The 16,328-nt window shown below is 36.1% G+C and overlaps 2 protein-coding genes across 3 annotated transcripts in view; both read left to right on the plus strand.

Annotated features, from left to right (window-relative positions):
- Positions 1 to 4,071, plus strand: part of LOC133642663 (transcription factor MafG) — a 49,419-nt gene extending 45,348 nt beyond the window's left edge. For both annotated transcript variants that reach the window (XM_062037005.1, XM_062037004.1), the window contains exon 3: positions 1,036 to 4,071. In XM_062037005.1, the coding sequence (XP_061892989.1) occupies positions 1,036 to 1,488 (453 nt within the window). In that variant the 3' untranslated portion in view covers positions 1,489 to 4,071. The remainder of the gene's footprint in view (positions 1 to 1,035) is intronic.
- The window catches only part of LOC133642662 (ethanolamine-phosphate cytidylyltransferase-like), a 74,915-nt gene that overhangs the window by 3,086 nt on the left and 55,501 nt on the right, over positions 1 to 16,328 (plus strand). The window lies entirely within an intron of this gene.

Consider the following 16,328-nt stretch of genomic DNA (forward strand, 5'->3'; position numbering starts at 1 on the left):
AAAGGGACAAGCGGTAGAAAATGGATGGATGGATGGATGGATGTATATTTATATATACAGTATGTGTATGTAAATATATATACAAATACTACATACATATGTATACATACATACATACATACATATGTATACATACATACATACATATGTATTCATACAGTATGTATACATACATACAAATGTATACATATGTATGTATATGTATACATATGTATGTATTTATACATATGCATGTAAGTATGTATACAAATGTATGTATGTATTCATATGTGTATGTAAATATATATATATATTTGTATATATATACATTTACATATGTATATATACATTTACATATTATATAATATAAATATGTGTATATATATTCATATATAATATGTATATTAATCTGTATATATAATATGTATATATGTATAATATGTATATTTATATATACAGTATGTGTATGTAAACATATATAAATACTACATACATACGTATGCATGTGTGTGTATATATATATATATATATTTTTTTTTTAAATGTATTTATTTATTTATTTTAATATATATATATATGTATAGTTTTATATATATATATATATATATATATATATATATATATATATATATATATATATATACGTATATGTATATATATATATATATATATATATATATATATATATACATACACATGTATGTATGTATGTATATATATATATATATATATGTATAGTTATATATATGTGTATGTAAATATATACATATACTATATACAAATATATATATATATATTTATATATATATATATATATATATATATATATATATATATATATATATATATATATATATATATATATATATATATATATATATATATATATATATATATATATATACACACAAATAGATAGCTAGGCCAAATTATTTTAACCCAATGTGGCCCCTAAGTCAAAAAGTTTGGGGACCCCTGAGTTAAAGCTTTTTTTTAAATATTGTCAGGTCAAAAATGTTGTCAGGCCCCGCCCTAATACCAGATCCACTTAAACAGGTGAAGCGGGAGCCAGGAGAGAATGGCACCAGCCTGACCGACGACGAACTGGTGAGCATGTCGGTGCGGGAGCTGAACCAGCATCTACGGGGTCTGTCCAAGGAGGAGATCCTGCAGCTGAAGCAGCGGCGGCGCACGCTAAAGAACCGGGGCTATGCCGCCAGTTGCCGGGTGAAGCGCGTCACCCAGAAGGAGGAGCTGGAGAAGCAGAAGGCTCAGCTGCAGCAGGAAGTGGACAAGCTGGCCACGGAGAACGCCAGCATGAAAGTGGAGCTGGACGCTCTGCGCTCAAAGTACGAGGCCCTGCAGAGCTTCGCCAGGACTGTGGCTCGCAATCCCGTCACCTCGGCCCGCGGCCCTATGGCCTCGGTCATCGGCCCCTTCATACCCGGTAAAGTGGCCGCCACCAGCGTCATCACCATCGTCAAATCCAAAACAGAGGCTAGGTCGTAGTAGCGGGATGACGCCTCCGATAGTCAGTGCATTGTAACATACAGCATTCCAGTCTTCAAAATGGCAATATTGGCTTACTGTTCAATTAGTGCAGTTATTGATTAGAGGGACAACCCGAGTCACTATGTATGTCTCACAGCTGGTACAATCCTAAATAATAAAAGGCTGATAAGAGACTATTCCTCGCCCGATTGAGCAATATCCTGACAAAGAAAGGAAAACCTTGCAATTGTTATTATGCACTGACTCACAACTCTGCAGATCTCTTTTTACAACAGCCCCAAAATTCATCTTTTGGTCTTTCAGGAAAAATAGGCGCGACGCTTTTTTCCAAATCTTAGCGTTCATCTCTGCCCTGTGACAGCATTTAACAAACTAGTCATGACAGATATGACCGGTAGATGCAATAATACGTGTATGCACTGAAAATACAAAGAGGTTAAGGAAAAAAAAAAGACAAAAAAAAAAGGATCACTTGTTGCAGATGGGATGCAACCCTTGAATGTTCTTACAGTTCAATCTGCTCATAAAGACAATATGTGGAGTTTAGTTTGAAAGATGCATTTTTTTTTTTAGGTATTTACATGTCGACAGGGCCATACAAAAAAAAAACATATTTCACAAGCTTTACTGTTTTAATCGTTAAGGTGTGGAAATCTTTGTCTAATGTTAACTTATTGTTTTTTGTTACCGGGTAGAATACCGTCTGTTTATAGAAATGTGGGAAAACTGTGTAGAGGAGAAAAAATCTGTGACTTGTTTTTTATTTTATTTTGCAATTGTACCGAAAGTGGCTTACTATTGAAGTCTGATAGCTTTTTTCTAGTGACTATAGGCGCGTACTGTGAGGTAGCGCGTGACGTGACGTGTTAAGTGACAAGTTGGCAGTGTCGTTCACTGTATAGATGTCAATGCTGTGCTATTTTAAAACAAGTCTGTAGAAGCTAAACTTAGGTGGTGTAAACAAGGTCAACTGTCGTCGTGGCATCTGTGATATCCTCCTCTTGCTTCTTCCGTGGTGTTAGTTTACAAAGCGACGTTGTCATTCGGATGGAAGAAATGCTGCATTTTAGTAATAATAGGAATTTTTTCCCCACTTCTGAAATTTAAAGTGATGCCGCCGTTCATTGCTGCTGAATCAAAAAGCATGTACCTCCATTTTTTTCGGTTTTTGTAAGGAAACAGGAGTTCAGCACATTCAGTCAGAGGTTCTCCCAACCTGTTACTGTTTTTTTTTTTTTTAAACAATTGAATTAATATGACGTTTCATCAAAGTGTGTAATCAAATGTCCAATCCGTATTGGAGATACATGCTTTTTAATGGACAGCAATGTGTCCATTTTATAATAGACTTAATCAAATATTTAAGTCAAGGGTTGTAATAGGAAAAAAATGCAGAAAATGTATTTAATTTAATTGGACATTTTCTGGACTTATTTCATGGGAAATTTAGATGGGGATTTTTTTTTTAATGCTAAATAAGAGTTTGATGGGAATTAACCAAGTTAATAGTAAATGTCAAAAATATCTATCAATGATTCTTTCACAGAATAACTAATAATATGATACTGCAGAGTAGAAATTGTACCAAGTTTCTATCTTACATTATTTTAAACTTATTATTCTGAAAAAAATGAAGTCCCCTCTTGTACTTTAGATTTACCAGTCAATTTGTATTTTCGTTCAATGGGATGTGTAAAAAAATATTTTAAATTTATGAATGGCTCTTTTCATAGAACAACTAAAATAGAACATGGAATATTAAAATATGAAATGATAATGTGACACTTTGTATTTAAAATGATTTGATATTATTGTAAATTCATTGAAGTCCCCTGTCTTCCTTCGCCACATCGCCCTTCAATTATTGCAGTTTATCCACATTGTGGTTATTTTGGGGATATTTATTTATTTTTTGAAAACATATTCCATAATTTTTTGGTCCTTGATAAAGCATTTTCAAGCATAAACATGACCAAATAAGCTAAAGATATCAATACTACAGTAGTATAAGTTGCCAAGTGGGCTCTCATAATGTTGAAAACCATATTTAGAAAATGTTAAATAGGTTGTGTGAAGCTATTTATTGGCAAACAACAGTGTTTACTCTTTTTAAATCAAAATGACAAAAGAAAGTACCCAAATGACCCTGATCAAAAGTTTACATACCCCAGTGACTTTGATCTGATAACATGCACAAAAGTTGACACAAACAGGTTTGAATGGCTAATCAAGGTTCCAATCCTCACCTGTGACCTGTTTGTTTGTAAGTAATGTGTGTGTATAAAAGGTCAGTGAGTTTCTGGGCTTCTGACAGACCATTGCATCTTTCATCCAGTGCTGCACAGATGTTTCTGGATTCTGAGTCATGGGGAAGGCAAAATAATTGTCAAAGGATCTGCGAGAAAGGGTAATTGAACTGCATAAAACAGAAAAGGGGTATAATAAGATATCCAAGGAATTGAGAATGCCAATCAGCAGTGTTCAAACGCTGATTAAGAAGTAGAAAATGAGGGATTTAGGTAGACCAGCAAATATTTCAGCCACAAAAATCCACAAATAACTTCAGCTGAAATACAGGACTCTCTGAAAAATTGTGGTGTGGCTGTTTCAAGATGCACAATAAGGAGGCACTTGAAGAAAAATGGGCTGCATGGTCGAGTGGCCAAAAAGTTAAATTTTGGTCTCATCACTCCAAATTACTTTGTTCCATAAGTTTTGAGGCTTGTCTCTGCTGTTTGGGATACTTAGTGACATTTGCGCAGAAATGGCTTTCTTCTGGCGACTCGACCATGCAGCCCATTTTTCGTCAAGTGCCTCCTTATTGTGCATCTTGAAACAGCCACACCACAATTTTTCAGAGAATCCTGTATTTCAGCTGAAGTTATTTGGAGCTCTGCTGTAAGTGGACTTGTATCCATCCGTCGTCATGTCTTTCATAATGATTGTGAACAATAGGCAAAATTCCAAAAAAAAGTGCAGTTCTCCTTTCGTGTTTATGCCCCGTGAGTAGAACTAAAGAACGAGCCGTTAATTCCCATCAAACTCAATTGTGCAACCCTATTCCAGAAATTGTTCTTAATGTTTCTTTCAATGACACGATCCAACATTCAGACTGCACGGACTTAAACGGCGTAGCATCACTTGTGTGCTCTTCAGGGCGTGGCAGGGCAAAGGGTTTGTGTGCACTACGCTTGTTTTGCTCAGGACAAAACAGGTCACGATAAAAAAAAAAAGCAAAAAAAAAAAAATTGAGAAGAGAAGCGAAGAGGGCAGCTTTTGTCGTTTGTTTCTTTTTGTCCTCTTTTCTTTCTTAACAAGCTTGTCATAAAAGGGCTCCAATCCACAGTGAAAGACACGGCGTGACCACGTAGTTACAATCACTTCTGTGCCAAGTTTCGCGTTGCATCGCATCGATTTCTACACCTCGTCTCCTGCTGGTCAGAGCGTTTCAAAGAGCGGTTTTTAACTGCTAATCTGCTGAGAGTGGATAAGAGAAGGGAAAAAAGATGTATAGTGGACATAGCCCAGTGTTAATGTTGGTATTGCTGTGGCAGTGTTGTGGAGTTAATCTTTTTCTGTGTGTGTCAAGTGTCTTTAAATGGTGTTCACAGTAGCACCCCAATCTTCTTCTATACAGCCTCTCTTTATCTCTCCAACACACACGTGTATTTATATAAATATATATATTTAAAGTATATATACACACACTCGCAGGCCAAATCATTAGGTACACATGCACAATCCAATGAGCTGTACATGTAAATCTCTACGGCTACCTGTAATTGCTGCCTGGTGGGAAATTTTGCTACACGGCCACAAGAGGGCAGCAGAGTAAGTTGATGGTCACAGGGATTTGCTTGCTGGCTTCTAAAGTGCTGAGTTGAGGGCTTTCTCTTCGCAACACCGGAACGTACCATTTTAATAAGAAACTTAATTACTCAAAAAAATGCAGAAAGCTGTATTGATTTTTTTAATGTATGTCACAGAAGTAAACACTGTATGCAAATGTTTTTTTTACAAATGTTTTTTTATATATTTATTTATTTATTTATTTGCGTAATCCTACTGACGACAATATTTCTTGGGAGTTTTTGCAAATTGCGCGCTTGTCCGAGGTACGGAAACTTGTGGCGCCCCCTCTGAGTTTGGAAGACCTGCCAGAATGCATGTAATACAGACATTCCTATCAGTTCATCATCTTCCGATAAACTAGGTGGCCTAGTGGTTAGAGTGTCCGCCCTGAGATTGGTAGGTTGTGAGTTCAAACCCCGGCCGAGTCATACCAAAGACTATAAAAATGGGACTCATTGCCTCCCTGCTTGGCACTCAGCATCAAGGGTTGGAATTGGGGGTTAAATCACCAAAAATGATTCCCGGGCGCGGCACTGCTGCTGCTCACTGCTCCCCTCACCTCCCAGGGGGTGAGGGGAGGTGAGGGGATGGGTCAAATGCAGAGGACAAATTTCACCACACCTAGTGTGTGTGACAATCATTGGTACTTTAACTTAACTTTAAATGAGCATCATATGGGCAATTAATTGATGACATCTATTAAAACAGACGAGAAGCAAGGAATCATGCAGAGACAGAGTTAAATTTTGCTCAATTTAGGAAAGACATTATTTGGGCTGTTCTCTAGTTACAGATCCAAACTTCGCTCTAATGTTTAGCCCACGTTTCCTCTATTTATTTGGGAGGTCCCTGGTTACATCACTGAAGTTGTCGCTAAAGGAAGGGGGGGTAATCTCGACAGCTCCAGTTAGACACAATATATGATTATACAAGAAATGCAAATGTGTTGACGCTGGTGATATCGCCTTGTCTCTGCTCTGTCTGCGTCACGGCGGTGTTCGGCCTTGGCAGTCAGCAGGCCGTTCCTGGACACAGACACTGATACGAGACTGGCTTGCAATCTTTTGGATTGCCAGCTTTGCACAGACAAAGAAAAATACCACTTCAGCACAATTAATAATAACTATAGCAACGGCCCTTAAGCATAAGAGTTGTGTGATAATATATACATAATTATTCTACTGTGCCCCTGCAAAGACATTTTTGCTTGATGTTTTTTAACTTTATTCCAACACCACGGGTGTCCAAAGTACAGCCCGGAAGCCATTTGCGGCCCATAGCTAATGTTTTTAAGAGCCCTTCGCACAATCGTTGGCATTCTAATAATAGTATTCTGGCTAATTTTTGCTAATTTTGCAGGTATACACCTCAGCGTCATATATTGTGTTACATGACAAATGATACCTGTTAGCATGCTCGCCTTTTTTTTTAAAGCTCATTTTGTTGGTGTACACCTCAGTCATATTTTGGTACTTGATGCATGCGAATGTCAGTATGCCAGCATTTTAAAAAAACTAATTCGGATACACACCTGGGTAATATACACTATATTGCCAAAAGTATTTGGCCACCTGCCTTGACTCACATATGAACTTGAAGTGCCATCCCATTCCTAAGCCACAGGGTTCAATATGATGTCGGTCCACCTTGAGCGTGGAATTGTCCAAAATGTTTTGGTATCCTGGAGCATTCAAGGTTCCTTTCACTGGAACTAAAGGGCCAAGCCCAAATCCTGAAAAACAACCCCACACCATAATTCCTCCTCCACCAAATTTCCCACTCAGCACAATGCAGTCCGAAATGTAGCGTTCTCTTGGCAACCTCCAAACCCAGACTGGTGCATCAGATTGCCAGATGGAAAAGCGTGATTCATCAGTCCAGAGAACGCGTCTCCACTGCTCTAGAGTCCAGTGGCGACGTGCTTTACACCACTGCATCCCACACTTTGCATTGGACTTGGTGATGTATGGCTTAGATGCAGCTGCTTGGCCATGGAAACCCATTTCATGAAGCTCTGTACGTGGGCTAATTGTAAGGTCACATGAAGTTTGGAGCTCTGTAGCAACTGACTGTGCAGAAAGTCAGTTTACGTGGCCTACCACTTGGTGGCTGAGTTGCTGTTGTTCCCAAAGTCTTCCATTTTCTTATAATAAAGCCGACAGTTGGCTTTGGAATATTTAGGAGCGAGGAAATTTCACGACTGGATTTTTGCACAGATGTCATCCTATGACAGTTCCACGCGGCCCATTCTTTCACAAATGTTTGTAGAAACAGTCTCCATACCTAAGTGCTAAGTGGTTAGGACACCTGATTTTGATCATTTGGATGGGTGGCAAATACTTTTGGCAATATAGTGTATTTTGATATTTCCGAAATGCTAACTGTAAGTATGCTTTAGTTAGCATAGTGCTGTTAGCATGCTATCCGAGCTCATTTTACTCATATTTTTTGTTACTTGAAACTATCTGGCTAGTGTCCTAACCCTTAGCATTTCAGTTCCGCTTTGGCTCTTTAGCATTTATACGAAATTTCTATGGAAATTTCATTTTGTAGTTAAAAAAAAAAAATCGATATATTGTCCTGGTTTTGAAAACGAAAACTACCAAAATTTTATTGTCTGTGGCCCTCACACACATGCGCTTGTCAGGCCTCACAAAGTATGGCGGCGATTCGGCTAAATAACCCGAACTTACAGTTTGCGTCTGTTAATTCGATTTAGGAAGGTGAAACTTCGGGGTTTACCGTATTTTTCGGAGTATAAGTCGCTCCGGAGTATAAGTCGCTCCGGAGTATAAGTCGCACCGGCCGAAAATGCATAATAAAGAAGGGAAAAAACATATATAAGTCGCACTGGAGTATAAGTCGCATTTTTGGGGGGAAATTTATTTGATAAAACCCAACACCAAGAATAGACATTCGAAAGGCAATTTAAAATAAAAAAAAGAATAGTGAACAACAGGCTGAATAAGTGTACGTTATATGACGCATAAATAACCAACTGACAACGTGCCTGGTATGTTAACGTAACATATTATGGTAAGAGTCATTTAAATAACTATAACATATAGAACATGCTATACGTTTACCAAACAATCTGTCACTCCTAATCGCTAAATCCCATGAAATCTTATACGTCTAGTCTCTTACGTGAATGAGCTAAATAATATAATTTGATATTTTACGGTAATGTGTTAATAATTTCACACATAAGTCGCTCCTGAGTATAAGTCGCACCCCCGGCCAAACTATGAAAAAAACTGCGATTTATAGTCCGAAAAATACGGTAATATCCATGCCAGGACCTGGTGTATATTTCGTAAAAAATGATAGCACAGGTAATAGCAGGGGTGCACATTTAAGAAAAACTCTCTCCCTTTTGTGGTTGGCGTACTCAAGCAAAGACATGACATCATGTTTTTCCGCTGTCTTTAGATTGTGCATGTGTACCTAATAATATGGGCGGCGAGTGTAAGCAGGTAAACAGTATGTAGCTACATAGGTGTTGGTGACCATTGTAGAGGGGAAGAAAAGTGACCCTTAATATGCAACTCAGTGGAAAAGTGTGAAAGACGTAATCAATATTGTTGGAGTGACCACAGTGTGTTCTAATAATTGATGTTTTATCTGCTTTGTTTGTTTGTACATTTTCGGTATGTTCAGAGTTGGCACCCTTGAGATGAATTAATGTGAAACGACGACACTTATAAGACACAAACGTGTCTGACGCCAAAGTCCTCGAGCTAAAGAGAAAATGGCGTCGGCAAATTGTGAGATGGTTAAAAGTCGATCAGTTAATTCATTGTTAATTTTTTATGTGTACTGATGCCTTGTTTTTGATAGTCCTCAGCAGGGGTTTTTAGCTCAGGGACTTTGGCATGTAGATTTAAAGGAGTATTAGGGCCAATTGGGGGAGGAAAAATATATATATATAAATGAGTACAAAAATAGTTTCCCAAAGTCCTACTATAGTAGAAAATGTGTGATTTTATGAAAAAGAATTATTTTAGGACAAAACAAATGTCAACATTACATCACAAAAAATACAGCTAAGTTTAAAGCTATAATGCAGGGTTCCCCAAACTATGGCCCGTCAGCGTACAAAATCTGGCCCACGGAAATAAAAAAATTAAAATTAAAAAAAAAATATATATATATATATATATATATATATATATATATATATATATATATATATTTTTTTTTTTTAATATATTTTTTTATTTTTATTTTTTTTTTATCTGTCCTTTGTAATCCATTTTCTACCGCTTGTTAGTCTCGGTGTCTCCGAGCTGCTCAGGCAAATCATATTGTCTAAAAATTAATTTTCCCATCGATAATGTGACATCATTGCGCTCGGAAGGTTTCCCTGCTCTTCAGGGGATCCTGACGTAACGTGTGTATATACACGTTAGGTCAGTAAAAAACACAGAGGCTATTTCATCCCTACAAGCCTGTTTCACAGGTTTTCCTGCTCGTCAGGGGATTTTATATATATAAAATATGTATAGTATATATATATAATATATATTTTATATAGGGAAAACTGGGAAACAGGCTTGTAGGGATGAAATAGCCTCTGTGTTTCTTCCTGACCTAACGTATATATATATATATATATATATATATATATATATATATATATATATATATATATATATATATATATATATATATATATATATATACACACATATATGCACAGCCCGGCCCCCGGCCAAATTTTTTTAACCCAATGCGGCCCCCAAGTCGGCCCCCAAGTCAAAAAGTTTGGGGACCCCTGCTATAATGTTACAAAAAACTTTGTAAAAGGAATTATTGGACTAATAAACTCATAATTTTGTGTAGAAACTTGCATTACAATGAAGGAAAATTATTATGAAAGAAAAGTATTATTTTATGACAAATACATTTGAATTTACCATCATAAACTTGACATTTTACAGGAAGGAATATACTATACTGTTCCAAAAAATGTGTTTATTATGAGGACAAAGTTGTGTTGTGAAAAATAATTTTATGAGAAAGGGTCAATTTATGAGAAGAAATATTACTAGAATCTTAATTTACGATAATAAACTTACATTTCGAATTTCATGTAAAAAAAAAAAAAAAAAAGTACTTATAAGAATTGAAGTCATAGTAACGTACAATATTGTTACAATCAAAAGGTCTTAATTTATGACTAAAATAAATTGCATAAGAACAAACTTGTGATTGTACAAGAAAATAATCACAACATTTTCAATTGTAAATTAAATATTTTATAAGAATGAAGATAATTTATTTTTTTGTATTTTATTATGACAAAGTCATATGGAAAAAGCACTCCTTTATTGTAAAAAAAAAAATTAAAAGAATTAATTTACTATCATAAACTTGATATTTTACAGGTAGGAATAAATTGATTAAAGTAACGGAAAGTTGAATTAAAACAATTATGAGAAAGACAAGGAAAAAATCTTATTTACAAAAATTTACTCAATGTTTTACATGTGTGCATCATGAGAATAAAGTCATAGAACAGTATTATGAAAGCAAACCTTTGTACTTTTTCAAAAAAGTAATAATTTATGAGGAAAATATGACTTGCATAAGAACAAAGTTGTGATTTTACAAGAACAAAAATGTGTAATTTACAATTATAAACTCAAAATGTTACCAGAAGAATACAATTATATTTTTTGTACTGTATTAAGGCAATAAAAGTCATCATATGATAACAAAAGAAAAGCAGTCCTTTTTTTGGAAATTTATGAAAAAAGACATTCTACAAGAGTAAAGTTGTCATTTAAAATAACAAACTTGAAGAGTTACAAGAAGTGCAACTTTTAAAAAAAGAGAAAAAATTATAACTATGAAAAAAAAAAAGAAAGAAAAAGTGTTGATTTAATAAAGAAAAACAACTTCTCGTAAAAATCAGACTAATGGTGTAACTTTACGACTTTTGTCACATTATTTTATCATTTTTTCCGTGTTCTCCAAGTGGCCCTAACACTCCTTCTACAAACGTAATAAAATAATTTGAGGGATTTATTGCAATTTCTTTTTTATGCGAATGAGTGAGGTTCATCCGCTGCTACATTGTATTTTTCCTCCTTTCCGAAAAATCCCTTCATTTTTTTTTTGTTATTATGAACTTTTTTTTTTCCCGCAATAATTCCAAACTTTCTGGATGGATGGCAGCACTTGTTAGCTTTTTTTTTTTTCTACCCCAAAAATTTGTAAACCGTAAATGAGCAAGTGTGTGTTTCAAAGGTATCAAAAGCGAGTCATACAAAAGGTAATAATAATGTTGTTTTTTTTCCTGTATGGTTTGTACTTTGTATGAGAAGGGACAATAGTTCATTGTATTTATAAATTAAATTATTGTACTTTTTTGCAATTTGTAGATAAGTCCTATGTATTGCATTCATATACATACATGTGTATATAGAATATATATATGTATGTATATACAGTATATACACATACATGTATATATGTATGTGTATATATATATGTACAAGTGTGGATTTAAACGTGAGGTGTCTAAGTTATTGATGTATATATTGTATGTTTGTTGATACAGCTTACTTTATTTTCTATAAGATCAATAAAATGTTTAAAAAAAAAAAAAAAAGTGGTTGAATTTATTTCATGACCATGTTTGATTCTGGTAAAAATCAACTTCATTCTTTATTATTTTTTGATACAGCCATGATTAAGCTGGCATCGATTCTTTTTCTGGGATCCAAAAAAAGCCGACCCAGTTGGGCGAACCTCTGCGGACGTATTTCTGGCAACTAAAACATGAGAGTCATGACGGATGTTTAGGTGTGCTCGTCCTAGATTAGCTGCCCTGGCGAGTTAGTCATCTCGCCGAAATTAGATAGGCCAGAACCGCCATCTTGCAGGTCTTGCGGTGACATCCTGCTACCGTTCCTCCGAGCCAGATGGCCTCTGAGGAGTTGATTGATTTGGCAGATTGGGTTAAGGTGAGCGCCTTGGGCAAAATCTAGGACGGCATCCTTCATCTTCACCCACTTCCTGAAGCGCCCGCCTGCCTGCCCCACTTCTCTGAGGCCGGCCTGGTCTGTCGCCACACAATTAATGTCGCCATCCTGTTCATTTAACACATCGGTCCTGCCTGGCAATGGAAGGAATGTCACACATTCACCACCAACCCTTACTACAACTACTCCTACAACTACAACTACTACTACAAAACCCAAAACCAGCGAAGTTAGCACAATGTGTAAATGTTAAATAAAAACAGAATACAATGATTTGCAAATCCTTTTCAACTTATATTCAATTGAATAGACTGCAAAGACAAGATATTTCATGTTCAAACTGAGAAATTTTGAATTTTTTTGTGCAAATAATCATAAACTTAGAATTTAATGACAGCAACACATTGCAAAAAAGTTGGCACAGGGGCATTTTTACCACTGTGTTACATGGCCTTTCCTTTTAACAACACTCAGTAAACGTTTGGGAACTGAGGAGACCAATTTTTTAAGCTTTTCAGGTGGAATTCTTTCCCATTCTTGCTTGATGTACAGCTTAAGTTGTTCAACAGTTGTCGTATTTTAGGCTTCATAATGCGCCACACATTTTCAATGGGAGACAGGTCTGGACTACAGGCAGGCCAGTCTAGTACCCGCACTCTTTTACTAAAGAGCCACACTGTTGTAACACGTGGCTCGGCATTGTCTTGCTGAAATAAGCAGGGGCGTCCATGATAACGTTGCTTGGATGGCAACATATGTTGCTCCAAAACCTGTATGTACCTTTCAGCATTAATGGTGCCTTCACAGATGTGTAAGTTACCCATGTCTTGGGCACTAATACACCCCCATACCATCACAGATGCTGGCTTTTCAACTTTGCGCCTAGAACAATCTGGATGGTTCTTTTCCTCTTTGGTTCGGAGGACACGACGTCCCCAGTTTCCAAAAACAATTTGAAATGTAGACTCGTCAGACCACAGAACACTTTTCCACTTTGTATCAGTCCATCTTAGATGATTTCGGGCCCAGCGAAGCCGGCGGCGTTTCTGGGTGTTGTTGATTAATGGCTTTCGTTTTGCATAGTAGAGTTTTAACTTGCACTTACAGATGTACCGACCAACTGTAGTTACTGACAGTAGTTTTCTGAAGTGTTCCTGAGCCCATGTGGTGATATCCTTTACGAGATTTTTGATGCAGTACCGCCTGAGGGATCGAAGGTCACGGGCATTCAATGTTGGCTTTTGGCCCTGGAGCTTACGTGCAGTGATTTCTCCAGATTCTCAGAACCTTTTGATGATATTACAGACCGTAGATGGTGAAATCCCTAAATTCCTTGCAATAGCTGGTTAAGAAATGTTGTTCTTAAACTGTTGGACAATTTGCTCAAGCATTTGTTGACAAAGTGGTGACCCTCGCCCCATCCTTGTTTGTGAATGACTGAGCAGTTCATGGAAGCTGCTTTTATACCCAATCATGGCACCCACCTGTTCCCAATTAGCCTGTTCACCTGTGGGATGTTCCAAATAAGTGTTTGATGAGCATTCCTCAACTTTCTCAGTCTTTTTTGCCACGTGTGCCATCTTTTTTGAAACACGTTGCAGGCATCAAATTCCAAATGAGCTAATATTTGCACAAAAAAAAATCAGTTTCCCAGTTCGAACGTTAAATATCTTGTCTTTGCAGTCTATTCAATTGAATATAGGTTGAAAAGGATTTGCAAATCATTGTATTCTGTTTTTATTTACCATTTACACAACGTGCCAACTTCACTGGTTTTGGGTTTTGTACAACTACTACTACTGCAATTTGAATGGGGCTCAGCTTTAATCACTGGATGATATTCACGGAATTAAAGAAATAAATAATCAAAAACATGACCGACCGTGTCGCCAACTTTGAGCATATCGCTGCTCGTCCGCACCATGATGAATGAGTCTAAAGCCAGCCATGTTGTTTATCCATGAAAATATGGAGAAGCTGCTGATGGCGTATTGCACAGAAGCAGTTCAAAGTCCACTCTCAAAGGGACATTATTATTACATTATTTGATAAAACCACTGTAGTTTGTAGTCGTACATTCTATTTTTTTACAATATATTTTATTTTGAAGTTTGATTTTCTTTTTAAATGTCACGTTACGTGTTAAAACTGTGCTGTTTTGGCGGGCGAGCACCAATTAAATTGATTCCTGTTCATTTCAAACGGCGACGTTGATTTGTGATACAAGTGTTTTGAGTTAAGAGCTCTTTCACAGAACCAATTAGACTTGTAAGTTAAGGTACTACTGTATATGCACTTGTGGGTATAATAATAGATATAATAATGTGATTTTTCACCAACAGTACAAAACACAATCAGCTGATATTTAACAACACTAAATCAACACCCTGTTCAAATAATCGGCAAACTCATTATTTCAAGTTTTTCCGGAAACACAAAAAAGTTCACCAAAAGTGTTACATAGGACATTTATTGATCATTTCACTCAAAAAGGTCATAGTAATAACACTATGTGTGATATGTAACTATAGAGAAATACATTTTTTTGAACGTGCCTTTGTGTCCTAAGCAAGATATGGTATAGTGTTGTCCCGATACCAATTTTACTAATTAGTCTGCTGACATATGCAGTAACATATTGTGTCATTTATCATTCTATTATGTTGTCAACATTATAAAGGACAAGCTGTAAAAATGTATCATTAATCTACTTGTTCATTTACTGTTAATATCTGCTTACTTTCTCTTTTAACATGTTCCATCTATTTGTAATTATCACTTATTCTTCTGTTGTTTGGATACTTTACATTAGTTTTGGATGATACCACACATTTAGGTTTCGATCCGATACCAAGTAGTTACAGGATCATACATTGGTCATATTCAAAGTGTCCAGGGACATATTTCCTGAATTTTTAAACATAATATAACAAATATTTTGTGACGATAAAAAATATTGGTATAATCATAGTAATATTGACTAGATAGGCTCCTGTACTTGGTATCATTACAGTGGATGTCAGGTGTAGATCCACCCATGGCGTTTGTTTACATTCAGGGTGCTAGCTTGCTGTTAGCGTTTTTGATTCATTAGTACCGCGATACCATACCAGTACCGGTATACCGTACAACCCTAATATGGTAACACTTTTATTTTGAAGGTGCCTACATAAGAGTCACACTAGCCTGTCATAAACCTGATCACGTGACTTCCAAGTGTCATAAAATGTTCATGACACATCCCATGTCATGTTTATGACACGTTCATGTCACTCTTATGACGTCGTTTTCAAAATAAAGCGTTACCAAATCTTGCTTAAAGTCACAAAGGCATGTTCCAAAGTCTTTTATTTCTCATTGGCCATTATCTTTAAAAAAAAAATAAAAAAATCACATGATGCGATACTCTGAGGTTGTGGGCGATTTCACCTAAATCACAAAGAGTTGATTTGGGTAAAAAAAGACACATTTTAACAAAAATAAAAATTTTAGCAGTGTGATGGCAAATGATAGACTGTTACAACAAAGTAAAAAAACAAGCGTACATAGCTTACGAAGTATATTTTATTACTTTATATAACCTTATCTGTTTATTTTGCCATCTTACTGACACTAAAACGTTAGTCTTGCTTGCAAAATAATCGGTTGATGATAGATTTTACATACAAATGCGTTTGTCGGTCCCCATAAAGCGTCTACTGTACTCGTTGCACTACGCATTTTGTAATTCGACTTACTAGGGTTTAATAACAGCGCCACCCTAATTATTCCGAACAATAACAATACTAGCATTAGCTGTTTATTTTGCTATTAGGGTAATGTTTTAGCATCAGCAAGGTACCAAACTAAACAGATTGTCAGGAAGTGTTGGTGACGAACCCCAAGATGCAGAGACGGCAGGCTTGATGCAGGAAAACGTGATTTGAATGTCCAAAGGAAATGCAGGAAAACAGGAACCAGGTATCAGGAACCAGGAGACAGGAATCAAGGAAA

The sequence above is a fragment of the Entelurus aequoreus genome, linkage group LG25 (genome assembly GCF_033978785.1).
Source record: "Entelurus aequoreus isolate RoL-2023_Sb linkage group LG25, RoL_Eaeq_v1.1, whole genome shotgun sequence".
In the NCBI taxonomy this organism is placed as follows: Eukaryota; Metazoa; Chordata; class Actinopteri; order Syngnathiformes; family Syngnathidae; genus Entelurus; species Entelurus aequoreus.